Source organism: Salmo salar, chromosome 03 (assembly GCF_965601325.2).
Source record: "Salmo salar chromosome 03, fSalSal1, whole genome shotgun sequence".
Classification (NCBI taxonomy): Eukaryota; Metazoa; Chordata; class Actinopteri; order Salmoniformes; family Salmonidae; genus Salmo; species Salmo salar.
Genome location: NC_138293.1, coordinates 80,131,754 through 80,155,562, shown reverse-complemented (window position 1 = coordinate 80,155,562; position 23,809 = coordinate 80,131,754). Strand labels below are relative to the sequence as shown.

The window sequence follows — 23,809 nt, the reverse complement described above, 5'->3', positions numbered from 1 at the left end:
AGTGCAGAGAGCACAGGCACACAGCTTTACTCTGTCTATGTTCCACAGTGCAGAGAGCACAGCCACACAGCTTAACTCTGTCCATGTTCCACAGTGCAGAGAGCACAGCCACACAGCTTAACTCTGTCTATGTTCCACAGTGCAGAGAGCACAGCCACACAGCTTAACTCTGTCCATGTTCCACAGTGCAGAGAGCACAGGCACACAGCTTAACTCTGTCTATGTTCCACAGTGCAGAGAGCACAGCCACACAGCTTAACTCTGTCTATGTTCCACAGTGCAGAGAGCACAGCCACACAGCTTAACGCTGTCTATGTTCCACAGTGCAGAGAGCACAGCCACACAGCTTAACTCTGTCTATGTTCCACAGTGCAGAGAGCACAGCCACACAGCTTAACTCTGTCCATGTTCCACAGTGCAGAGAGCACAGCCACACAGCTTAACTCTGTCCATGTTCCACAGTGCAGAGCACAGCCACACAGCTTAACTCTGTCCATGTTCCACAGTGCAGAGAGCACAGCCACATAGCTTAACTCTGTCCATGTTCCACAGTGCAGAGAGCACAGCCACACAGCTTAACTCTGTCCATGTTCCACAGTGCAGAGAGCACAGCCACACAGCTTAACTCTGTCCATGTTCCACAGTGCAGAGAGCACAGCCACACAGCTTAACTCTGTCCATGTTCCACAGTGCAGAGAGCACAGCCACACAGCTTAACTCTGTCCATGTTCCACAGTGCAGAGAGCACAGCCACACAGCTTAACTCTGTCCATGTTCCACAGTGCAGAGAGCACAGCCACACAGCTTAACTCTGTCTATGTTCCACAGTGCAGAGAGCACAGCCACACAGCTTAACTCTGTCCATGTTCCACAGTGCAGAGAGCACAGGCACACAGCTTAACTCTGTCTATGTTCCACAGTGCAGAGAGCAGGACAGAATTTTAGCAGGACAGAATGTTTTGGAACATTCAGACAGTACATAACCTAAAGTATGTGGACACCTGCTCATCGAACATCTCATTCCAAAATCATGGGCATTAATATGGAGTTGGTCCCCCCTATGCTGCTATAACAGCCTCCACTCTTCTGGGAAGGTTTTCCACTAAATGCTGGAACATTGCTGTGGGAACTTGCATCCATTCAGCCACAAGAGCATTAGTGAGGTAGGGCACTGATGTTGGGTGATTAATCCTGGCTCGCAGTCAGCGTTCCATTTCATCCCAAAGGTGTTTGATGGTTCTGAGGTCAGGGCTCTGTGCAGGCCAGTCAAGTTCTTCCCCACCGATCTCGACAAACCATTTCTGTATGAACCTCGCTTAGTGCACTAGGCATTGTCATGCTAAAACAGGAAAGGGCCTTCCCCAAATGGTTGCCACAAAGTTGGAAGCACAGAATCGTCTAGAATGTCATTGTATGCTGTAGCATTAAGATTTCCCTTCACTGGAACTAAGGGGCCTAGCCCAAACCATGAAAAACAGCCCCAGCCATTCTTCCTCCTCCACCAAACTTTACAGTTGGCACTATGCAGTCGGGCAGGTGGCGTTCTCCTGGTATTCGCCAAACCCACATTCGTCCGGACTGCTTGATGGTGAAGCGTGATTCATCACTCCAGAGAACGCGTTTCCACTGCTCCAGAGTCCAATGACGGCGAGCTTTACACCACTCCAGCCGACGCTTGGCATTAATCTTAGGCTTGTGTGCAGCTGCTCGGCCATGGAAACCCATTTCATGAAGCTACCGACGAACTGTTAGGGTGCTGACGTTGCTTCCAGAAGCAGTTTGGAACTCGGTAGTGAGTGTTGCAACCAAGGACAGTGTTGCTCCTAGACGTTTCCACTTCACAATAACAGCACTTACAGTAGACCAGGGCAGCTCTAGCAGGGAAGAAATGTGATGAAATTACTAGTTGGAAAGGTGGCATCCTATGACTGTGCCACATTGAAAGTCACTGAGCTCTTCGGTAAGGCCATTCTACTGCCATGTTTGTCTATGGAGATTTCATGGCTGCGTGCTCGATTTTATACACAATGAGCAATGGGTGTGGCTGAAATAGCCGTATCCACTAATTTGAAGACGTGTGCACATACTTTTGTATTTTTAGCACAGGAGGTTGGTGGCCCCTTATTTTGGGGAGGACGGGCTCGTGGTCATGGCTGGAGCGGAATAAGTGGAATGGTCTCAAATACATTGATACCATTTCATTTGCTCTGTTCCAGCCATTATTATGAGCCGTCCTCCCCTCAGCAGCCTCCACTGATATATATAATGTATGTTATGCATGCTTATCGGACTAGAATATGGAATCACGTTGGCTCTATTCGTGGCATTTCTATCTGCCACGTTCAACAACGTTTGGCTACTGAACATGGCCCTGGCAGACATACCCCCAGGTTCCAGCTGTTGAGGCGAGCCTCCAGGTCACTGTCGTCAGGAGACGGCACCACTGGCTTCCTGTGGCCATCCACCTAGGGACCAAAGAGAATAGGTGATACTGAATGTGGGACAACAAGTGCACATACTGTATTCTTATCAGCCAGCCCCACCCAACTGCTTCTGCAACCCTTCTTTACTATACTCTCCCCCCTCTCCTTTTCTCCATTCTCCTTCCTTACTCTCCTCCTCCCTCTCCTCCATTCTCCTTCCTTACTTACTTTCCTCCATCTCCTCCCTCCCCCCACCCTCCTCTCCTCCATTCTCCTTCCTTACTCTTCTCCCTCCTCCCCTCCTCTCCTTCTAGCCTCCCTCTCCTCCACCCTCCTTTCCTCCTCTCTCCATTATCCTTCCTCCCTCCCTGTCCTCCATTCTCCTTCCTCCCTCCCTCTCCTTTCCTCCATTCTCCCTCTCCTCCTCCCCCCTTACCCGCCATTCTCCTTCCTTACTCTCCTCTTTTCCCCCGCCCCTCTCTCCCTCACCTCTTTGCCTCCCTCCCTCTACCTCTCCCCCTCATTCACCTTTCCTACTCTCATCCACTCCCTCTCCAACCCCACCCTCCTTTCCTCCTTCCTTACTCTCCTCCGGCCCACCCTCCTCTCCTCCATTCTCCTTCCTTACTCTCCTCTTCTCCCTCTTCTCTCTCCCTCCCTCTCCTCTTTGCCTCTCTCCCCTCCTCTCTCCTTCCTTACTCTTCTTCTCCTCTCTCCTTTCCTCCATTCCCCTCCCTCCCTCTACCTCTCCCCCTCATTCACCTTTCCTACTCTCATCCCCTCCCTCTCCAACCCCACCCTCCTTTCCTCTATTCTCCTTTCCTCCTTCCTTACTCTCCTCTTCTCTCCCTCCCTCTCCTCTTTGCCTCTCTCCCCTCCTCTCTCCTTCCTTACTCTTCTCCTCTCTCCTTTCCTCCATTCCCCTCCCTCTCCTCCTCCCCTACCCTTCTCTCCTCTTTGCCTCACTCCCTCTCCTCTTTGCCTCACTGCCTCATTTCTGATGCAGCTATGCTTTTAGCTCAATGTTTTACTCTCAAAAACTAACACCCTTGCCTCTCGCACTTGACTTTTTCCTACTAGCATTAGCTTTGCTGATAGCTACTTTATTGAGGAAAAAAAGACTTACCATGACTGAGACGTGGGATCAATACATTAGATCAATACATTAGAGTATCGCAGTATTATTTTTAACTTTAGCTAGCGCTAGTCAGCTGTACCTGCGCCAAAACTCTGGTATTTCTCATCTAGCTTGTTATCCATCTTTAAAAAAAAAATGGTGAGCCAACATGTTTCCAGCACTTTTATTTCCATGACTGATTAAAACTTGCTTTTACATGGCTCTCTCTTGTTCTCCTGCAACAGACAAGGTGAGCAATATGTTTGGAACATCGAATCGTAATACATAGAATCACGAGAATCGCAATACATATCGTATCAGCATCTACACTACCAGTCAAAAGTTTGGACCCTCCTACTCAAACAAGGGTTTTTCTTTATTTTGACTACTTTCTACACTGTAGCACAATAGTGAAGACATCAAAACTATCAAATAATAGATATGGAATCATGTGGTAAGCAAAAAAGTGTTAAACAAATTCTTCAAAGTAGCCACCGTTTGCCTTGATGACAGCTTTGCACACTCTTGGCATTCTCTCAACCAGCTTCACCTGGAATGATTTTCCAACAGTCTTGAAGGAGTTCCCCCATATGCTGGGCACTTGTTGGCTGCTTTTCCTTCACTCTGTGGTGCTACTCACCCCAAAAGATCTCAATTGGGTTGAGGTTGAGTGACTGTGGAGGCCAGGTCATCTGATGCAGCACTCCATCACTCTCCAAGAACAAACCAGATGGGATGGTGTATCTCTGCAGAATGCGGTGGTAGCCATGCTGGTTAAGTGTGCCTTGAATTCTAAAGAAATCACTCACAGTGTCACCAGTAAAGCACCCCCACACCTCCTCCATGCTTCACGGTGGGAACCACACATGCGGAGATCATTCGTACACCTAATCTGAGTCTCACAAAGACACGGCGGTTGGAACCAAAAATCTCAAATTGGGACACAGACTAAAAGGACAGATTTCCACTGGTCTAATGTCCATTGCTCGTGTTTCTTGGCCCAAGCAAGTCTCTTCTTATTGGTGTCCTTTAGTAATGGGTTCTTTGCAGCAATTCGCCTGATTCACGCCACCTCCTCTGAACGGTTGATGTTGAGATGGGTCTGTTACTTGAACACCGTGAAGCATTTATTTGGGCTGCAATCTGAGGTGCAGTGAACTCTATTGAACTTGTCCTCTGCAGCAGAGGTAACTCTGGGTCTTCCTTTTTCTGTGGCGGTCCTCATGAGAGCCAGTTTCATCATAGCGCTCAATGGTTTTTGTGACTGCCTCACAAGTCCTCAACTGGCAGCTTCATTAAATAGTACCTGCAAAACACCAGTCTTAACGTCAACAGTGAAGAGGCGACTCCGGGATGCTGGCCTTCTAGGCAGAGTTGCAAAGAAAAAGCCATATCTCAGACTGGACAATAGAAATAAAAGATTAAGATGGGCAAAAGAACACAGACACTGGACAGAGGAACTCTGGACAGAGGAACTCTACCAGCATCCCGGAGTCACCTCTTCGCTGTTGACGTTGAGACTGGTGTTTTGCGGGTACTATTTAATGAAGCTTCCAGTTGAGGACTTGTGAGACGTCTGTTTCACAAACTAGACACTCTAATGTGCTTGTCCTATTGCTCAGTTGTGCACCGGGGCCTCCCACTCCTCTTTCTATTCTGGTTAGGGCCAGTTTGCACTGTTCTGTGAAGGAAGTAGTACACAGCGTGGTACCAGATCTTCAGTTTCTTGACAATTCCTCGCATGGAATAGCCTTCATTTCTCAGAACAAGAATAGACTGACGAGTTTCAGAAGAAAGTTATTTGTTTCTGGCCATTTTGAGCGTGTAATCGAACCCACAAATGCTGATACTCCAGATACTCAACTAGTCGAAAGAAGGAAGGCCAGTTTTATTGCGTCTAATCAGCACAACAGTTTTCAGCTGTGCAAACATAATCGCAAAAGGGTTTTTTAATGATCATTTAGCCTTTTAAAATGATAAACTTGGATTAGCTAACACAACGTGCCATTGGAACACAGGAAAAGAATCTGCCGTTTCCAGCTACAATAGTCATTTACAACATTAACAATGTTTATACTGTATTTCTGATCAATTTGATGTTATTTTAATGGACACATTTTTTTTGCTTTTCTTTCAAAAACAGACATTTCTAAGTGATCCCAAACTTTTGAACGGTAGTGTATATATTGTATTCTATACTATTCTACTGTATCTTAGTCTATGCCGCTCTGACATTGCTCGTCCAAATATTTATATATTCTTAATTCCATTCCTTTACTTTAGATTTGTGTGCATTGTTGTGAAATTGTTAGATGTCACTGTTAGATATTACTGCACCGTTGGAGCTAAAAACACAAGCATTTCGCTACACACACAATAACATCTACAAAACACATGTGTGTGGCAAAGGGTATGAAGAATCTCAAATATAAAATGTATTTTGATTTGTTTAAAACCTTTTTGGTTACTACATGATTCCATATATTATTTCATAGTTTTGATGTCTTAGCTATTATTATACAATGTAGAGAATAGTAAAAATAAAGTAAAACCCTGGAACGAGTAGGTGTGTCCAAACTTTTGACTGGTACTGTAAGTATCGTAATATTGTATTGTGAGGTCCCTGGCAAGTCCCAGCCCTATTCATTACATTTCTATACACCCCAGCAGCCAGTGAGAGAGAGTGGACAACAATGGAAACTATGGATGCACAATATATCGGTGAACATATCGGAATCGGGCGATATTAGCTAAAAATGCCAACATCAGTATCAGCCCGATATCTAGTTTAACGCCGATGTGCAAAACCGATGTTAAAGCTGACATGCATAGCTATATACACATGACGTAATAACGCCACGTAAAATGTTGCACTACACATGCAACATAGCATTCCTAACTTAGCTCACAATGTCTGCTGTGTGGATCTAGCAGTCATTTCAAAGAGTAAGACAATTTCAGCGAGACAACTCATAGGCAAAATCCATTAACACCAAGATAACGGAATTCATTGCCCTTGACAATCAACCGTTCTCTGTCGTGGGTGATGTTGGCTTTCGCGACTGGTCGAGCACCTGTACACACTACGAAGTGCGCTATTTTTCAGATGTTGCCCTACCGGAGTTACATAGTAATAGCGTCACTGCTATTAGCTTCACGACATACTATGGAACGCCGTTTGGGTCTTTGCGTGTCAAAAAGATACATGTCAAATAACACTATTTGATGTGTTAAATAAGCTTTAAACTTGACACATCAAATAACACATTTATATTATAGAATGTTGTGTGTTCTTAATATGCATGTGCAAGCCAAGGGCCACAACTACTATCAGTAGCACTGTCAAAGCTGTACAAAAAGTCTGCAAACAAGCAAACACCGACCAAGAACGATGTGTTTACAATACCGGGTTGGTAATAAGTATTGTTTGTTCAACTGCAACTTCTGGGGTAGCTAGCTAGCTTTAGCTTGGTACCTAGCTAGCTTTAGCTTGGTACCTACCTAGCACCAATACAACCAGCCTGAAAACAATGACCAGTAGAAACTGCAGTCATTTTCATTATTCTTAGCAATGATTTAGGAATCCTTGTGAGTAAGTATTAGCAAGGTAGCCACTTGATGTTCGCCGAACTTCAGTTCATGAAAATAAATAGCTAGCCAGCTACTTAACCCTGTTGCCCAAAGCTAACGTTATAAGCAGCCAGCTAGCTTAATCTGGCTAGCGACGCTCAACCATTCCGGGGTATGTGTTGTGAAGCTAGCCACAATAAGGATTAGGCACAATAGTGGAATTTGCGGTTTGCCTTCAAAATAAAAGTACCTCTTTGAAAGTGATGCAGAAGGTTACAATTGGTGGAATCATGCCATATTTTAGACTAGATCATGTTAAACAAGGTTGAAAAGTGAAGCAATAAAATGGGGTATCAGTCTAGTCGGTGACACCCACAGAACACAACTGTGAAGAGTTTACCCAAATATTAACGTTGTAGCTCTTATCGCGGGACTGTGTGAAATCACCTCCCCAGTCAGCCTATTGTGTGTACTGACATTCATATTGCACTGTACAGCTTTACATAAGGATTGGGGATCAATGAAATGGGGTATTTACAATGACGGCCTACCCCGGCAAAACCCGGACGACACTGAGCCAATTGTGCGCCGCCCTATGGGACTCCCAATCACGGCCGGATGTGATACAGGCCGTATTCGAACCAGGGACTGTAATGACGCCTCTTGCACTGAGATGCAGTGCCTTAGACCGCTGCGTCCATGTGTGTGTGTTAACTATTTAACTGTACTAGAATGCTTCAAAGGCCACTCAAATTTTAAATATCGGTTATCGGTATCGTTTTTTTGGCAAGGAAAATATTGGATATCAGTGTCGGCAGAAAATGTCATATCGGTGCATCACTAATGGGAACCTCTGCTGACTCTGACAGAATCAGAGCACTGAGGGCAGTGTAACAGTGTTTCCCAACTCCAGTCCTCCAGTACCCCCAACAGTACTGTCGTGTCTTTGGGTTACCATTAAACGGAAGATATGTTTATCAATTAGCTCCCTGTAATTATTAGCACGCGATTAAACTGATTAATCGTTTAATTGTAATTAACTAGGAGATCGGGGCACCAAGGAGAATATTCAGATTACAAAGCTATAATTTTCCTAATATAACTTTCCTGTACTATAATATTATATTCTATTATAGTATAGGCCGATTATCTTCTAGTTTAATTGGTGTATTTTACCTCTAGTCCAGTCTCATTCCAAACGTCGTAAATTGTTGTATCTGCACGAACCCAGTCTTTACTAAAATCATCCATACATCAATTGTCTTAAAATCATTTATTTACTACACTAAGTAATTAACAGAAAAACATACAAACAGTCATTATCGTCACAAAGGATTGTTAGAGGAATGTGCCCTTGTAGGCTACACAGGCAGGTCGGCCTGTTGAACAATGGGTCATAAACGGTCCGCTGAGAAGTTACACAGAGTTCATTAATATTAACAATTGACAATTGAAGGCTCACTCATTCGGGAACAATTGCAATCAATATATATTTACGCTCAGTGTGTCGTCGTTCTTTGTTGGAGAGTTCAGTTCTGTTGGAGAGTCTCTCTCTCGGTTAGAATGGATCTTTCAAAGCGACATTCATTAATGTCGTCATAGAATGGTTGTTTCGTTGGTCTTCGCGTTCGATGATATAATTTACTTAGCTGCAGACTAATAATTAATATCAAAGACTTGTTCTTATTCTGTCGGTATCAATAGTCTAAAAGTTAACCACGTGGTATGGTTCACTTTCAGTAGAGGAATTAGATGGTAGAACCTATGTGGCCACGGAGTGTAGGCCTGGTCTGAAGAAATGTAAATCGGGGGGTGTTTTATAGTGCTCATAGAACAGGCTTGTCAAATGACGCCTGGTCCTGTATGGGTCCCTGGGGGCGTGCCTATGACTGAGTTAGATTTGGTTACAGAAATACAATTCTATCACATTACATCAGTACATAGCATCTCAATGTCTTACAAAAGCTTTATCCTTATTAATACATTCCATACACCCATATGATGCAAGTCTTAAACTGAGTCTATTATATAAACAGTTTTATGGTAATATGGCTATATTGTCTCTTCTGAGTATCACAAAATTGTACCAAGCGGATCAGTTCGTAGCTGGATTCTTCACCAATCTTCCATACCTTCTCCAGAACACAAAATGTCGCTTGGCTCTCCAATTCTATGAGTTGGAAGAATTTCCTGTGTCTCTCTATGGGCCATGTGGCCAGAGACTCTCCTGGAATTTTAGAGTTTTTACGACCCTTTACACACAGGGTGGATTGGGTGCAAAATGGAGGGGTCAACTGTCCTCCCTGTACCAAAAGAGGCCAACGTCATGACATACCCCCCCTGGTGGTTTGGATCTTGTTTATCCTGCAAGTTACAAATCAACATAAAATCATGACCACGTGATGTCCCATTGGTAGATCATCGTTGCAGTCCTCTCTGGTGGTTGAACTTGGTAGGCTCTCTGAAAGCGGAGCCGTCCACCACAAGGATGGGCAGTTGATGTCCGGTTGGTGATCGCCGTTGCGGTCTCCTCAATTGGTGTACCTTGGTAGGTTCCCTGGAAGCTGTAAAGTACCCCAGGAAGGGCCAGGGGATTTCCTGGTTGGTGATCGCCGTTGCGGTCCCCCCCTCTGGTGGTTTACCTTGGTAGTCTCTCTGACAGCGGGCATGCCGCCACAAGGATAGGCTGTGGGTGTCCGGATTTGGGGTCGCCGTTCCGGACCCGTCGTCCAGACTGGAAGATCTGGGCAGTAACTTAGGCAGATGTTAACAACGCACACACACTCATGAAATATATATAATTACATTCATTCCCCAATGAGCGGCGTTGTGGCACTAAGTGATGGTTGTATGGGGACTTTGTTTATGGCTCTATCATTTCCTAAGTGTCAAAAGAACTGAACCGAAAAGGAATGAAAGCATAAACAAAACAAAAATATACTAAATATAGTTCACACAAAAAAATCATCTAATTGGACTGTATTCTATATACGTCCAATGTTCTGGCAAAATGATTATCATGGCATTGTCTCTAATGCCATATCTAGGGTTTTCCTACTTGGTGTGTTGCTTAGGCGCTATCCTAAGTTGATAACTATATGATAAGTCTACAGCTGTAATGCACTAGTTTTGGGCAGTCTACAGGTATGACCTATGGACTTCTGGGAAGAAAACTGGTGAGTGCTGTAGAGTCAAAGGCCTAGAAGTAAATGTTCAACTTTACTATGGCTGGTATATTGCTTGGGCCCTTAAGTGGTCCTAGCATAAATCCTAATTGGATGTTCCGTTGTGCATGTGCGTTTATGCTTACACAAGCGCGCATGTCAAGGGAAGAAAACCAAGTATCCGGGCAGATTACAACTTGTTCCGAATGAGTCTGACGTAGTCAGGTAATTTTCAGGTCAATGCCTGGAGGTCAGTCAGAATTGGTGTCAAGGGAGTCTGTAGTAGTTTTCTACAAGTCACTGTCTTCCACTATTGTAGTGGCGATAGGTATGAAGTCTATTTCATAGCTATGTTATCCACGGAGGAGCTAACCTCACGACGGAAGTACTCTTTAAGTATTGGACCAGTCATACGTGGTGTGATCATGTTTCATGACTTCTAATAATTTTACTCCTGAATTGAGGGTCCTATTTATTAGTGACATGTGTGTTAACCATTGGAAGAGTGCACTGGAGATTCCCCTCCACGTGTTGCACTCTGAGTGACTCCTATGTCGCTGTTGTCAATGGTAATTTGATTGGTTAAGTCTCTAACCTTCTTACTGATTGTAGCTGGACTGACTGTTGATAGTATTGGTACTGGTACTCAAGGGGACCAGTTATCCTACCGATTTATTCTGAAATATTATCTACCGGAACACATGATTGGAGCATTTTACTAGTTGTATTGTAGTTGAACCTACGCATGGCAAAGAATGATTATTGATGCCATTAGTTTTGGAGGTGGACAAGTCCACTGGACTTCCTTTACGACCAGTGTGGTACACCTCAGTACTATCTTAGATGTCTTCTAAGATAATCCCCGTCTAGGGGCCTGTCTGCTCCTCACTGTTCTCATAGGAGAGTTTACAACTAGATTTGATTTATGCTCTGGCGGCCTCGTACGGTGTTGTCCGTAGTCTCGACCCCCACACCGGCCTCGATGAGGCTCATCATGGGTCTGGGCTACTATTCCCCCCCTTTGTGCCTCGGGACCCCCCCACCAGTGGGTGGTGTTGGTGTCCGATGCGCAAATGAAAAGGTCGGACCCTATGTACGAGTTGTCAGCGGCCGCGTTTTTATGAGAGTGGCTGTAACCTTTCAACCAAATCTCCTGGTGTTTGTGCTTCAAAACGCTCAGTGGCTGTCGAGGCATGCCAGTCACCACCGCGTCCGCGTGTGGCCACCTCTTCATTACCTGCGAACTGAGACGAGGATATCGGTCTGTGATATCGCAAAGTGTTTCACCAGTGGGAGTCATCGGGTCAGTTGCTGGACTGACGCCATTAGTGTCATTGTAAGAGGTGACAGTCCCCAACAAAGCGGAAGGTGTATCATCGGAAGCAGAGTATACTCTGCGCATCAATGTTTTTCTTGCTGGGACGGCCGCAGTGCTTGCGGAAATGTCCAAATGGAAAGAAAAGTTCATCTCAACTACCGTATTACATGACTGCAAGGAGGAGGGAAGTTGCTTATTCACAGAGACAGCTGGCTCGAAATCATGAAAAGAATGGTCAATCAGGTTGGCTGATGGAATGTGTCGAGATATCGTACTATCTCCATGGATCGGATTCTGTACCAAGAGGTTTCTAAACGTCTTTTTCTCAAGGGGTGCTTTCGACAGATACCCCTCGTGAAGGACTGCGTTGCAGCTAGCGTTAGGGGAAGATGGTGTGGTCAGTGGAGAAGGCACTGTGGCCTGTGACCATACCTGGTTGGTTTTCCAATCCATCAATGGGAGTAACCGATCCATCAAGTCTGCTCCAAGTAGCAGGATTACAGTTTTGAGGCTGGTAACATACACAGGGTGAACGAGCGATACGTCCTGGAAGTGTAGTTTCAGCATGACTCTCAATGTGAGAGGCGAGGTAGTCTGAGTGACCCCTCGAGGTTTAGTGTCGCATCGTTCCACTTTTAACCAACGTTTAGTTGGTTTCAAAGCCCTTTTGAGATCATCAAACAATGTTTGAGAGATGAGTGATATTGTCGCACCCGAATCAATTAGCGCATGACAAGCTAAGCAGTCCTCCAGGACTGTTTCCAGGTATGGCCGTTTAGATTCGTGGTTAGTGGACATATTCCCCACAAAGTGGAGTGGTCGTTCGCAACGACGTGATGTGCCACTGATCGTCTTTGGTCTGCAGCGCTTTGAGGAGCACCGTGTTATTTTGAGTAACATTCAACAAAACAGCATGCATGTTGTCAAGTTGAGCACTCCTGTTTGTAGATAACTCTTCAGATTTATCTAGTTTGGCATGGACATCATCGTATTTAGTTTTGGCTAAATCGAGTTGTTCCTGTAGAAAACGATTTTGTTGAAGAGCTTGTGCTTGTTCATCGTCATACGTTTTTGCAATTACATTTAATTGTTCAGTTTTCGAACGCAGTTCCATAGCTAGCAGAATTTTTCCCTTTTCTGCATTTGTCATTGGTTTCCCGGTTCTCTCCACCTGTCCCTTTATGTCTACCGTTACCTGCTCGTGCTTCAGCTGTGCACTGCGGTATTGGACAGATGGCAATCTCGGATGGCAAGACATCAGAGCTAGACTGGAGAGAACCTTTACGAGGCCTGCGCCCGATGGTTGATTTTGGTAAACATTGTTGTCTGCTTTTCCACTAATGGCATAATTAGGGTTGTTATCGCTGCTGAGGTCAGAGATCAATCCATTTACGGGTGGAGGTTCACTAATTAGCGGGCGAGTGGGGACCACCCCCTCTGATAGCCTGCACATTATTAGAACATTTGAAAGGAAAAAAAATGTTTTTCCTAATTTTCCAAAATTTTGGAATGTGGGGAGCTGCAAAGACGATTTTAATCTATTTCTAGACGTTAATGAACCATCAGTACTGTACAGTACTGTGGAAGTTGGACGTGAATGAATTTGCCAAAGCAAATTGAATTAATCAATGCCAATGATTAGTCCTACCTGGGTAGGCTATCTGGGTATTAAACTTGAATTACCTGAGAGGTTGCTTCATCCCGGTTAATATGCAAAGTTTAAGTTGTCTCATTTAATTGGAAGAACCTAGAAAGGTATGTTCGACAATTTAACTAAATAAATTGAATGAGACGATAATCCATACAATCTCCATTGATTGGATATCATAAGTGTAAACCGTAGTTCAAATGTTGGGACCCTTCACCACTAGGGTACGCTCCTCCCTGGGGCTGAAGCAACATGGGATTCACCCCCGTCAGTAATGGGTTTGGTGAATGTGCTTTGCTAAAGCAGATTTTACTGATTAATCTATTTATGATATATCAAACATGTATAGGCTATCTGGGAATTAACTTTGAATTACCTGAGAGGTTGCTTCATCAAGGTTAACATGCAAAGTTTAAGTTGTCTCATTTAATTGGAAGAACCTAGAAAGGTATGTTCGACAATTTAACTAAAATTGAATGAGACGATAATCCATACAATCTCCATTGATTGGATATCATAAGTGTAAACCGTAGTTCAAATGTTGGGACCCTTCACCACTAGGGTACGCTCCTCCCTGGGGCTGAACGTCAGTAAAGGGGTTTTACTGACTGTGCCTTGCTAAAGCAGATTTTACTGATTAATCTATTTATGATATATCAAACCTGTATAGGCTATCTGGGAATTCACTTTCAATTAACCTGAGAGCATTGCTTCATCGAAGTTAAGTTTGGAAAAAGTGAATCATGTCTCATTGTAGACGCCCAATCAATTTTGGATATTATTTGAAAGATCCACTTGAAAAGGTAAATCTGGCAATTTCACTTGTTAGTTAAATTGAATGAGACGCCATATCCAGTCAATTGTGATTGTCTGGATAAATTACCGTGCTCCACGTTTGAATTTCCCCTAGAGATGTACTGGCAATTCTTCACCACCAGGGTGCAGAATGCTGAAATTAAACGGAAGTACAAAGGTCGGACTTCCGTCGCGCCAGCGGAGAAATTTTAAACGTGTTCTGTTAGCTTACCCGTAATGCTAAGCTATTGCTACTTGGTTCAGGAGTATCCTTCCAAGCACCCAAATAGGATCCTTTCACTTATGGAAAGGGTGGGTTTTCTAGTGACGTCTCACCTTAACCCCATTCAGCATATTCTGCTGGCGTTTATGTTGACCGGAGCGACACAGTACTTAACTACAAATACGCATACGGTCTGCCCACACTGTCTTAGTGCGGTAGGCAAATTATTCGGCTCGGTTACTGGATAGTTAACTTCTAATTTCTAACCTTACTCTAGAAGTTAATATTTACCGACAGAAATAGTACCGTTTGGCCTAGCGGACTAAATCTAGAATTTATCCCTCACCGCTATCGACACAAGACCGGTGCTACTCTAAATAGCTTCTCTCAATGGAAAATGCACAATCACTTTGTTTACATAGCAGGCTGTTTGTACAATTCTGTTTGCACAATTGATATATAGAATTTCACAGCAAAGTCCAATTCTATCTTAGATTCCTCACAGGGGGCACCAAATGTCGTGTCTTTGGGTTACCATTAAACGGAAGATATGTTTATCAATTAGCTCCCTGTAATTATTAGCACGCGATTAAACTGATTAATCGTTTAATTGTAATTAACTAGGAGATCGGGGAACCAAGGAGAATATTCAGATTACAAAGCTATAATTTTCCTAATATAACTTTCCTGTACTATAATATTATATTCTATTATAGTATAGGCCGATTATCTTCTAGTTTAATTGGTGTATTTTACCTCTAGTCCAGTCTCATTCCAAACGTCGTAAATTGTTGTATCTGCACGAACCCAGTCTTTACTAAAATCATCCATACATCAATTGTCTTAAAATCATTTATTTACTACACTAAGTAATTAACAGAAAAACATACAAACAGTCATTATCGTCACAAAGGATTGTTAGAGGAATGTGCCCTTGTGGGCTAAACAGGCAGGTCGGCCTGTTGAACAATGGGTCATAAACGGTCCGCTGAGAAGTTACACAGAGTTCATTAATATTAACAATTGAAGGCTCACTCATTCGGGAACAATTGCAATCAATATATATTTACGCTCAGTGTGTCGTCGTTCTTTGTTGGAGAGTTCGGTTCTGTTGGAGAGTCTCTCTCTCGGTTAGAATGGATCTTTCAAAGCGACATTCATTAATGTCGTCATAGAATGGTTGTTTCGTTGGTCTTCGCGTTCGATGATATAATTTACTTAGCTGCAGACTAATAATTAATATCAAAGACTTGTTCTTATTCTGTCGGTATCAATAGTCTAAAAGTTAACCACGTGGTATGGTTCACTTTCAGTAGAGGAATTAGATGGTAGAACCTATGTGGCCACGGAGTGTAGGCCTGGTCTGAAGAAATGTAAATCGGGGGGTGTTTTATAGTGCCCATAGAATAGGCTTGTCAAATGACGCCTGGTCCTGTATGGGTCCCTGGGGGCGTGCCTATGACTGAGTTAGATTTGGTTACAGAAATACAATTCTATCACATTACATCAGTACATAGCATCTCAATGTCTTACAAAAGCTTTATCCTTATTAATACATTCCATACACCCATATGATGCAAGTCTTAAACTGAGTCTATTATATAAACAGTTTTATGGTAATATGGCTATATTGTCTCTTCTGAGTATCACAAAATTGTACCAAGCGGATCAGTTCGTAGCTGGATTCTTCACCAATCTTCCATACCTTCTCCAGAACACAAAATGTCGCTTGGCTCTCCAATTCTATGAGTTGGAAGAATTTCCTGTGTCTCTCTATGGGCCATGTGGCCAGAGACTCTCCTGGAATTTTAGAGTTTTTACGACCCTTTACACACAGGGTGGATTGGGTGCAAAAGGGAGGGGTCAACTGTCCTCCCTGTACCAAAAGAGGCCAACGTCATGACAGTACACATTTTTGAGGTAGCCCCGGACAAAAAAAAGCATGATTCAACTTGTGAAGGGCTTGATGATTAGTTGACAAGTAGAGTCAGGTGTGCTTGTCCGGGACCACAACAAAAACATGTACTGTTGGGGGTACTCAACGACCAGAGTTGGGAATCACTGCACTAGGACACGTCCTAGCAAAACTATTTTTCTTCCATTCCATGCCTACAACCAAGAGAGAACAGACAATGGGAACCTCGGCTACTGATTCTGACAATCTATGCTTCATTAATTAGTATTACCAGCTAATTAAGCATATGCACTGGAGGCAATTACACCGGCTTAACAATGACTGAATAAATCTGCACAATTAGGGAAGGGTGGAGACGATCGGCAAAAGAACAACCAGTAATGTACCGAGGTATGCGATGAAAACATCCAATTATTTATCTAGGGCACTTTTAACTACAGTCATTTAGGCCTATATATTCGCTTTGTTGTTTTCCTCATGTCCTTAACACTCCAGAGTTCTATGAAGTACTTTTCTGTCACAAGAGACTGACAGTTTGACCACAGAAGATCACTTGCCTTTCTGAAGAAAATGTATTGTGCATAAGAGGGCGATAGAGAAGGTGGACCAGTGAAATTCAGCATCAGAGGCAGGTGAGGGCACTCTCTATGTGTCTACATTCTGTTATAAAGTGAGCGAGACTGAATGATACAAAACTTGTATGTTCTCAATTACAGTGTCAGTTGAGGTCAAACTTATCATCATGAAACTAATGGTGTGCATATTTTGTATCCTTTGTGTGTCTCTGTACCAGCTGTAAAAGCAGCCTACGTGAAAACTAGCAGGCACACACACACACACACACACACACACACACACACACACACACATACACATACACATACACATACACATACACACACCGGGGGCCAAGCGAGCAGTGCAATGTCGGGCCTCAAAGTCAACAGGTGGATGAGGATAATTGAATCAGATGTGTCTGGAGTCTGAGGCCCAGAGATCAAAGCTGTGCCAGTCAGGCAGGTCGGGGCTAGGGGAGAGAGAGGGGGAGTGTGTGTGTGTGTCTCTACTGCTGCAGCCAGTCTTAATAAAACAGCCTGACATCTATAGTCTTCGTCCATGACCTCCAGGTGCAGGAGCCAGAGGCCCTAGGTCTCACCCTTAGGCACCAAGGAAGGCAGCCAGACCCTGTGGCACAAACAAGACGTGGACCCTTTAACTCAACCACCTGGAGGCAAGGTCAACGAACAGACTCTTGCCTTACAGGGAAAGACCCTAGGCGGCTAAACAGGGCATTTATAAAAGCTGTTTGATGTCTGCTGCTGCAAGGACAATGTTATTGTCACACTTGGCGAGGTGGATGGAGAGGGAGAGGTTAAGGGTTCTCATGTGTGGAGCTCAGATGATAGACAGAAGTCAGGGTGAGTAAAACAGAAAGACGAAAAACAAAAGAGAAGAGAGAGAGAAACAGCAGGGATTCACATATAGGGGTTAAGAAATATGATGCTAACCACCACCACACATTCATCCTTCCACCTTTGCCTGTTTGCTATGAGGGGAGAAAGACCAGAAATTCCCCTCGTCTATAGTAATGAACGCAACACTTCCACACATGCCGAGTCAACATGAGATTCATGTCAAGATTCGGCTCTCCCAACACATCTCTCTCCCCCTTCTCTCAGAGCTCTCCAAGGCACGCCAAAGATAACGTGTCAAGACAATCATGGCGTGTTTAAGGCCTGATCCATAAGTGACATGTGAGTACCAGGAGTCGACAGGTAGGCTACACACCAGGGCCTCTGAGGATGATCTCTTAACCTGGATCAGCTTGCTACCCCCATTCCTTTCACACAGACACAACTAGACTTTATCAGTTGAGAACAGAGAACCATCAGGGTTCTGCCGGTGAGTATCGCCATCTTGTGGCCAAATCTGGAACTTACTCACTCCTGCCAAATATGGTGTCTCTCCTAGCCAGTTAAAAACAGAGTTTCTAAACCCAGAGGCCCAACAACAGGATACTTCTGAGATTTTAGGAAGGTGTTCTAATGTTTTGTATACTCAGTGTAGAACAGGATTGCCGGATACAGAACAGGATTGCTGATACAGTCTAACCTGCAAGGACCCCAAAGTTACATGACTACTTGACCTATCACCCCATTGCCTGATTAATGGCATGAGGCAGAGATCAACAGATCATACATCACAAGCATTCAAATTAGGTCCCTAGAGTTTTATCTAAATGGGAGAGACACATTAAAGAGCATGTGTACTAAGTCATTTTCTACATCAGGCCTTCAGCCTGTGATCTATACGCTCTTTAAATGCTCTTATCCCAATCAGACACTAAGACAAAATAAAATACAGCTCTTCAATACAGCCAGTGTACTTAGGCTAACTGAGGTTACCGTTAGACATGCTTGTGTAACTGGTCGGATTTGTGACGAGGACATATCGTACATCATGCCAATAGCTTTTCACAATCAAACGTACGTGTATCTTTAAAGTGACTATACACATAGGCCCATAAACAGAACCAACATGAATCTGAGCTGAATGGTTTTGGCTCAAGATGCCACTGAATTTTCCACTGCAAGCAACTAGTCGTCCCTATCAACACATGTTTAATGACATTTTCCAAGAACCACTCACCACTGTCCCCTTGGCCCAGATAAAAAAAATAAAAATAAAAAGTAGATTCAAGGCATTATACAGGTCTCCCCCTCCCTCCCTCCCTCATTGAATTGGGCCTACCCATTGGGCACAGACATCCTTTCAACGTCTAGTTTTGATTTGCATTTGGTTGAGTTGTCAACTAACGTGAAATCAACCAAAAATGTAACCATGTCATTGGATTTAGGTTAAAAGCTGGGTGAAGGCCTCCAGAGTGGCACAGCGGTCTAAGGCACTGAATAGTGTAGGTGATATGCATATTGGCTACAGCCTTATGTCAAAACCAACGCTGACATGAGGGAGGCAGCAGAAAATGTAGCCAAACTTTAATGAGACTTTTAATTACATAAATATAGGCTAAACACCAGTCATGTTAGACAAATATGATGAAGGATAATTAACATTAACGTCTATAAGCTTGAGTCTGTCGACATGCTCGAGGCACAGTTTGTTCAGATCAAATGGTAACAAGAACGGAGAGTGAAGGACAGGGAAAGAAGGACAGTGCCTGTTGCGCACCGCACATCCCCCCATCTTTAATCTAAGCGGAGGTGGTTAGCATTTGGAAACTATTTAATCATAAACTTAAATTGTTTAAAACCTAGATGTTTTATGTCATCTTATGAAGTGGGTCTTACCTTGTTTCAAAGTAGCCTAGCCAAAATACAACAATAGAAATGTTGAGGGAATTACTTTATAAACACTTAATACGCCATTGAAAACAGCATTTTTCTCATGTTCTATTGGTTTTCAAATCAACATTATTTTACTGTCCAGCAGCCAAAGGAGTAATTCTAGTCATCTGAGTAACCCATGCTAGTTAATGCATCTTTAGATCTCCCCTTTCCTAATCTCTGTCACATGAAACCACTCGTGCATCCGTGTACTTTTGAGAACAGTGTTTTCCTGCTAATTTCATTTAGGAACATTTGCCCATAGCTTACAGCCAAGTGTGCATTTTTAAGCTTATAATATGAAGAAATAAAACTTTATCAACATTTTAGGCAAAACAGACTGATCTCATGTATCAGGCCTCATGCTTTTCTTTAATGTGCAGTGGTTGTATGAATTTTGGATCAGTCGTCCCAGAACTGTCCCAGACTCTGTTCTGAACCGTAAACATATTTTTTTGCATCCCAGGGAAAATGTGAAGCCATTAATTTCAAGCCCTGGAGGGAATTATTTTTATAAAGACATAAAAAGTATTTGGTTGTAATTGTAATGTTGCAATATTTTATAGGCTACCAAGTGTGGCCAACCATTCTCCAGGAGAGCCTTAAAGGGGCAGTGTTGTATTTTGAGATAGGCTAGACTATGCAAAGAGTGTAGCCTATATTTTTGTCTGATTCTCTATGGCAGTGGTTCCCAAACTTTTTATAGTCCCGTACCCCTTCAAACATTCAACGTCCAGCTGCGTACCTCCTCTAGCACCAGGGTCAGCGCACTCTCAAATGTTATTTTTTGCCATCATTGTAAGCCTGCCACAAACACTATACATTTATTAAACATAAGAATGAGTGTGAGTTTTTGCCACCACCCAGCTTGTGGGAAGTGACAAAGAGCTCTTATAGGACCAGGGCACAAATAATAATAATCAATAATTTTGCTCTTTATTTAGCAATCTTACATTTGAAACCTTATTTGTTCATCGGAAATTGTGAATAACTCACCACAGGTTAATGAGAAGGGTGTGCTTGAAAGGATGCACATAACATAACACATAACGAGAATCCACTCTCACATAGGTATGTGGTTGCAAAGGGCATCAGTGTCTTAACAGTGCGATTTGCCAAGGCAGGATACTCTGAGCGCAGCCCTATCCAGAAATCTGGAAGTAGTTTCTGATTAAATTAAATTTTCACAGAACCGCTTGTTGCAATTTCGACGAGGCTCTCTTGTTCACATATCGGTAAGTGGACTGGAGGCAGGGCATGAAAGGGATAACGAATCCAGTTGTTTGTGTCGTCCGTTTCGGGAAAGTACGGATGTAATTGCGCACCCAACTCACTCATGTGCTTCGCTATATCACATTTGACATTGTCCGTAAGCTTGAGTTCATTTGCACACAACAAATCATACAATGATGGAAATACCTGTGTGTTGTCCTTGTTAATGTAGACAGAGAAGAGCTCCAACTTCTTAATCATAGCCTCAATTTTGTCCCGCACATTGGATATAGTTGCGGAGAGTCATGTAATCCTAGATTCAGATCATTCAGGCGAGAAAAAACATCACCCAGGTAGGCCAGTCGTGTGAGAAACTCGTCATCATGCAAGCGGTCAGACAAGTGAAAATTATGGGCAGTAAAGAAAACTAAGCTCGTCTCTCAATTAAAAAAAACGTGTCAATACTTTGCCCCTTGATAACCAGCGCACTTCTTTCTGTATGTTGTAAAAGCGGTACATGGTCGCTGCCCATATCATTGCATAGCGCAGAAAATACACGACAGTTCAGGGGCCTTGCTTTAACAAAGTTAACCATTTTCACTGTTGTATCCAAAACGTCTATCAAGCTGTCAGGCATTCCCTTGACAGCAAGAGCCTCTCGGTGGATGCTGCAGTGTAACCAAATGGTGTCGCGAGCAACTGCTTGCATGCGAATTAGCACTCCACTATGTCTCCCTGTCATGGCTTTTGCACCATCAGTACAGATACCAATATGAGCAGCAGCTACGTTTGGCTACATAAGGACCGTTAGTGGAATTCCCGCGAGAGAGTAACGGTTAATGTGATTGGATGTTAATTATTTGACTAGGCTACCTGTATTTTACATTGTTATTTCGCTGAACACTAGATGGTTTAGTTTTATTTTTGGCAGTGAAACGAGGCTACTCGGGCGAGGAAAAAAACCTCACCCAAATGTATAGCCCTGTTGGAAAATATAAATGGACTGTTTGAAAATGTACAGATAGTTTTTTAAAGTTTTTTTTATGTGAATCACATTTTTATTTGGCATACCCCCAACGGCATTGCGTGTACCCCAGTTTAGGAATACCTGCTCTATGGTAAAAAAAAGTGATGCATTCTATTTTATAAAGTGGTTCATTGCATCATACAATGATGTGTTAGAGAGCAACTACTGTAATTAACCTATTGTAAAAATAATTAAATAATTAAAAGTAGACGAGACAATGTTTCAGAATTCACAGGCAGTCCAGCATATTTAGGTTGGTGGAAAAGTCAATTCAAATAAATGTGGAATTCAAACGTTCTGCTGACAAGTTCACAACAATTCCACTGTTTTTGTATTTATTTCAGACTACTTAAGAACCTAGAAACAGGAAGTCTAGGGACCATGCAGTAGCCTATACAAAAATGCAAGTGTCCACTGTCCATATCTGATTGCACTGTCATGAGGTATTCTGTCAAGCTGCTGAAAACAATACAGACTGCGCAAAAAGAGCACAACCATGTCGATTATGTTGTGTAAATTCAACGAAATAGCTACGTCAATGCAATGTGATTACATGAATTAAAAACGAGTTAAACGTAATCGAAAATGTAATCTACGTAATCCCCCAAAATAATTATTTAGCATGATGGCCAAAAACAATAACTAGTAATGCTGCATACTCCAAGAAAGGTTAAAATCTCCCCTTTCTGCTAAATATAGTTATAAATTGCTGAGCTGTAGTCATTCTCAGGACACAAAATATTATACATCATATAAAATATTTGCTATTTGTATTTCCTATTCAACAGAACTGTATGAACAAGGCTTGAAATTACTTATATGCTTTCTAAATATAGTATAATCAATTTATAAAACCACTAACTATAAGATGTCACCTTCCTTATAACTGTAAAACACACATTTGTCTGTTTAGTGTTAGAGAAAATGTGCATATTTTCAAAAGGTCTCTCTTGATCAAAATGTCTGCCCCCATCGCTGTAAACGTCTCACAGAACTCTAGCTTGGCTTCCTGAACTCGTTAGGAACTCGCCTTTCATTTCATATTAATATTGTCCCTCTATGACAAACAAAGTGTTTGTTTAAAATCTAGAATTATTTTAGATAATGGCTATCGACTTGATCTCTCCTGCAGCGCTATGATATAAGGATTGCAGGCATGTGCTTTGTCAGTGGCTGTGACGTAGGGTTCAGCCAGGAGTTCATGTACAGTCGGAAGAGCTAATAAGAATGGCAGGAGGGACATCCCAGCTTCAAGTGGTTTCATATTTCCCATCCTAGGTCACACAGGCTCAGAAAATATACTACTGTGTCCGTGGGAATAAAGGGCATCACTCAGTGCAATGCGGTGTATAACATACAGTCAGATTTAACAGGTGAACAGACAGTTTATCTTTTACATTGAAGTATGTTGAGTAGCCTAGACAATGTTTCAGAATTCACGGGCAGTCCAGCATATTTAGGTTGTGGGAAAAGCCAATGCAGAATCACACAGGTCCCATAAACAGGGGACTTTAAATCTAAGAGGTTTTTAAGTAAGAGGAAATAACTAGGAAACTATGTTGACTCAAACACTTTTGCCCAGAGGGTGAGGTGGTCTATTCCAGAATAGACACTTGTGTGTGTTTGAATTCAGCAGACTTCTACTGTAGCTGGCAGGCATAGCAGTTGAGTATGTAGCTTAAACTCTAGTCTATGCCGGGGAATAACCTACCTGTGTGTGTTAGAGTAGGCTGTGGGTGAGGAGCTGGCCCTCTCTCTGAGCAGGCTGTCCCAGGGGTCGTCACCCTGGCCCAGCTCTCCCGTTACCCAGCCAGGCAGGCCTGCAGTGCTCTGCTCCAGGCCCCGGCCACATAGAGGCTCGTCAAAGTAGATGGACTGGCAATAAGAAAAGGTGCAGAGCTGAGTTTAGCCATCTAAAACAGTCAAAAACATATAACATACAGTCTACAAAGTACTATAAAATGGAATATCATGAATTAAACAAATAAACAAACATAAGCAACATGGGCAGCCTACTAGCAGTAGAGCAGAAAGTATACTATTTATAGTAGCT

General features: G+C 43.1%; 1 protein-coding gene across 1 annotated transcript in view; it reads right to left on the bottom strand.

Moving 5' to 3' along the window:
• Window positions 1-23,809, bottom strand: part of LOC106601769 (centrosomal protein of 112 kDa) — a 53,864-nt gene that overhangs the window by 28,889 nt on the left and 1,166 nt on the right. The window contains exons 4-5 of the mRNA XM_082972798.1: window positions 23,468-23,631; window positions 2,385-2,465 (exon numbers count right to left, since the gene is read on the bottom strand). Of these exons, the coding sequence (XP_082828924.1) occupies window positions 2,385-2,465; window positions 23,468-23,631 (245 nt within the window). The remainder of the gene's footprint in view (window positions 1-2,384; window positions 2,466-23,467; window positions 23,632-23,809) is intronic.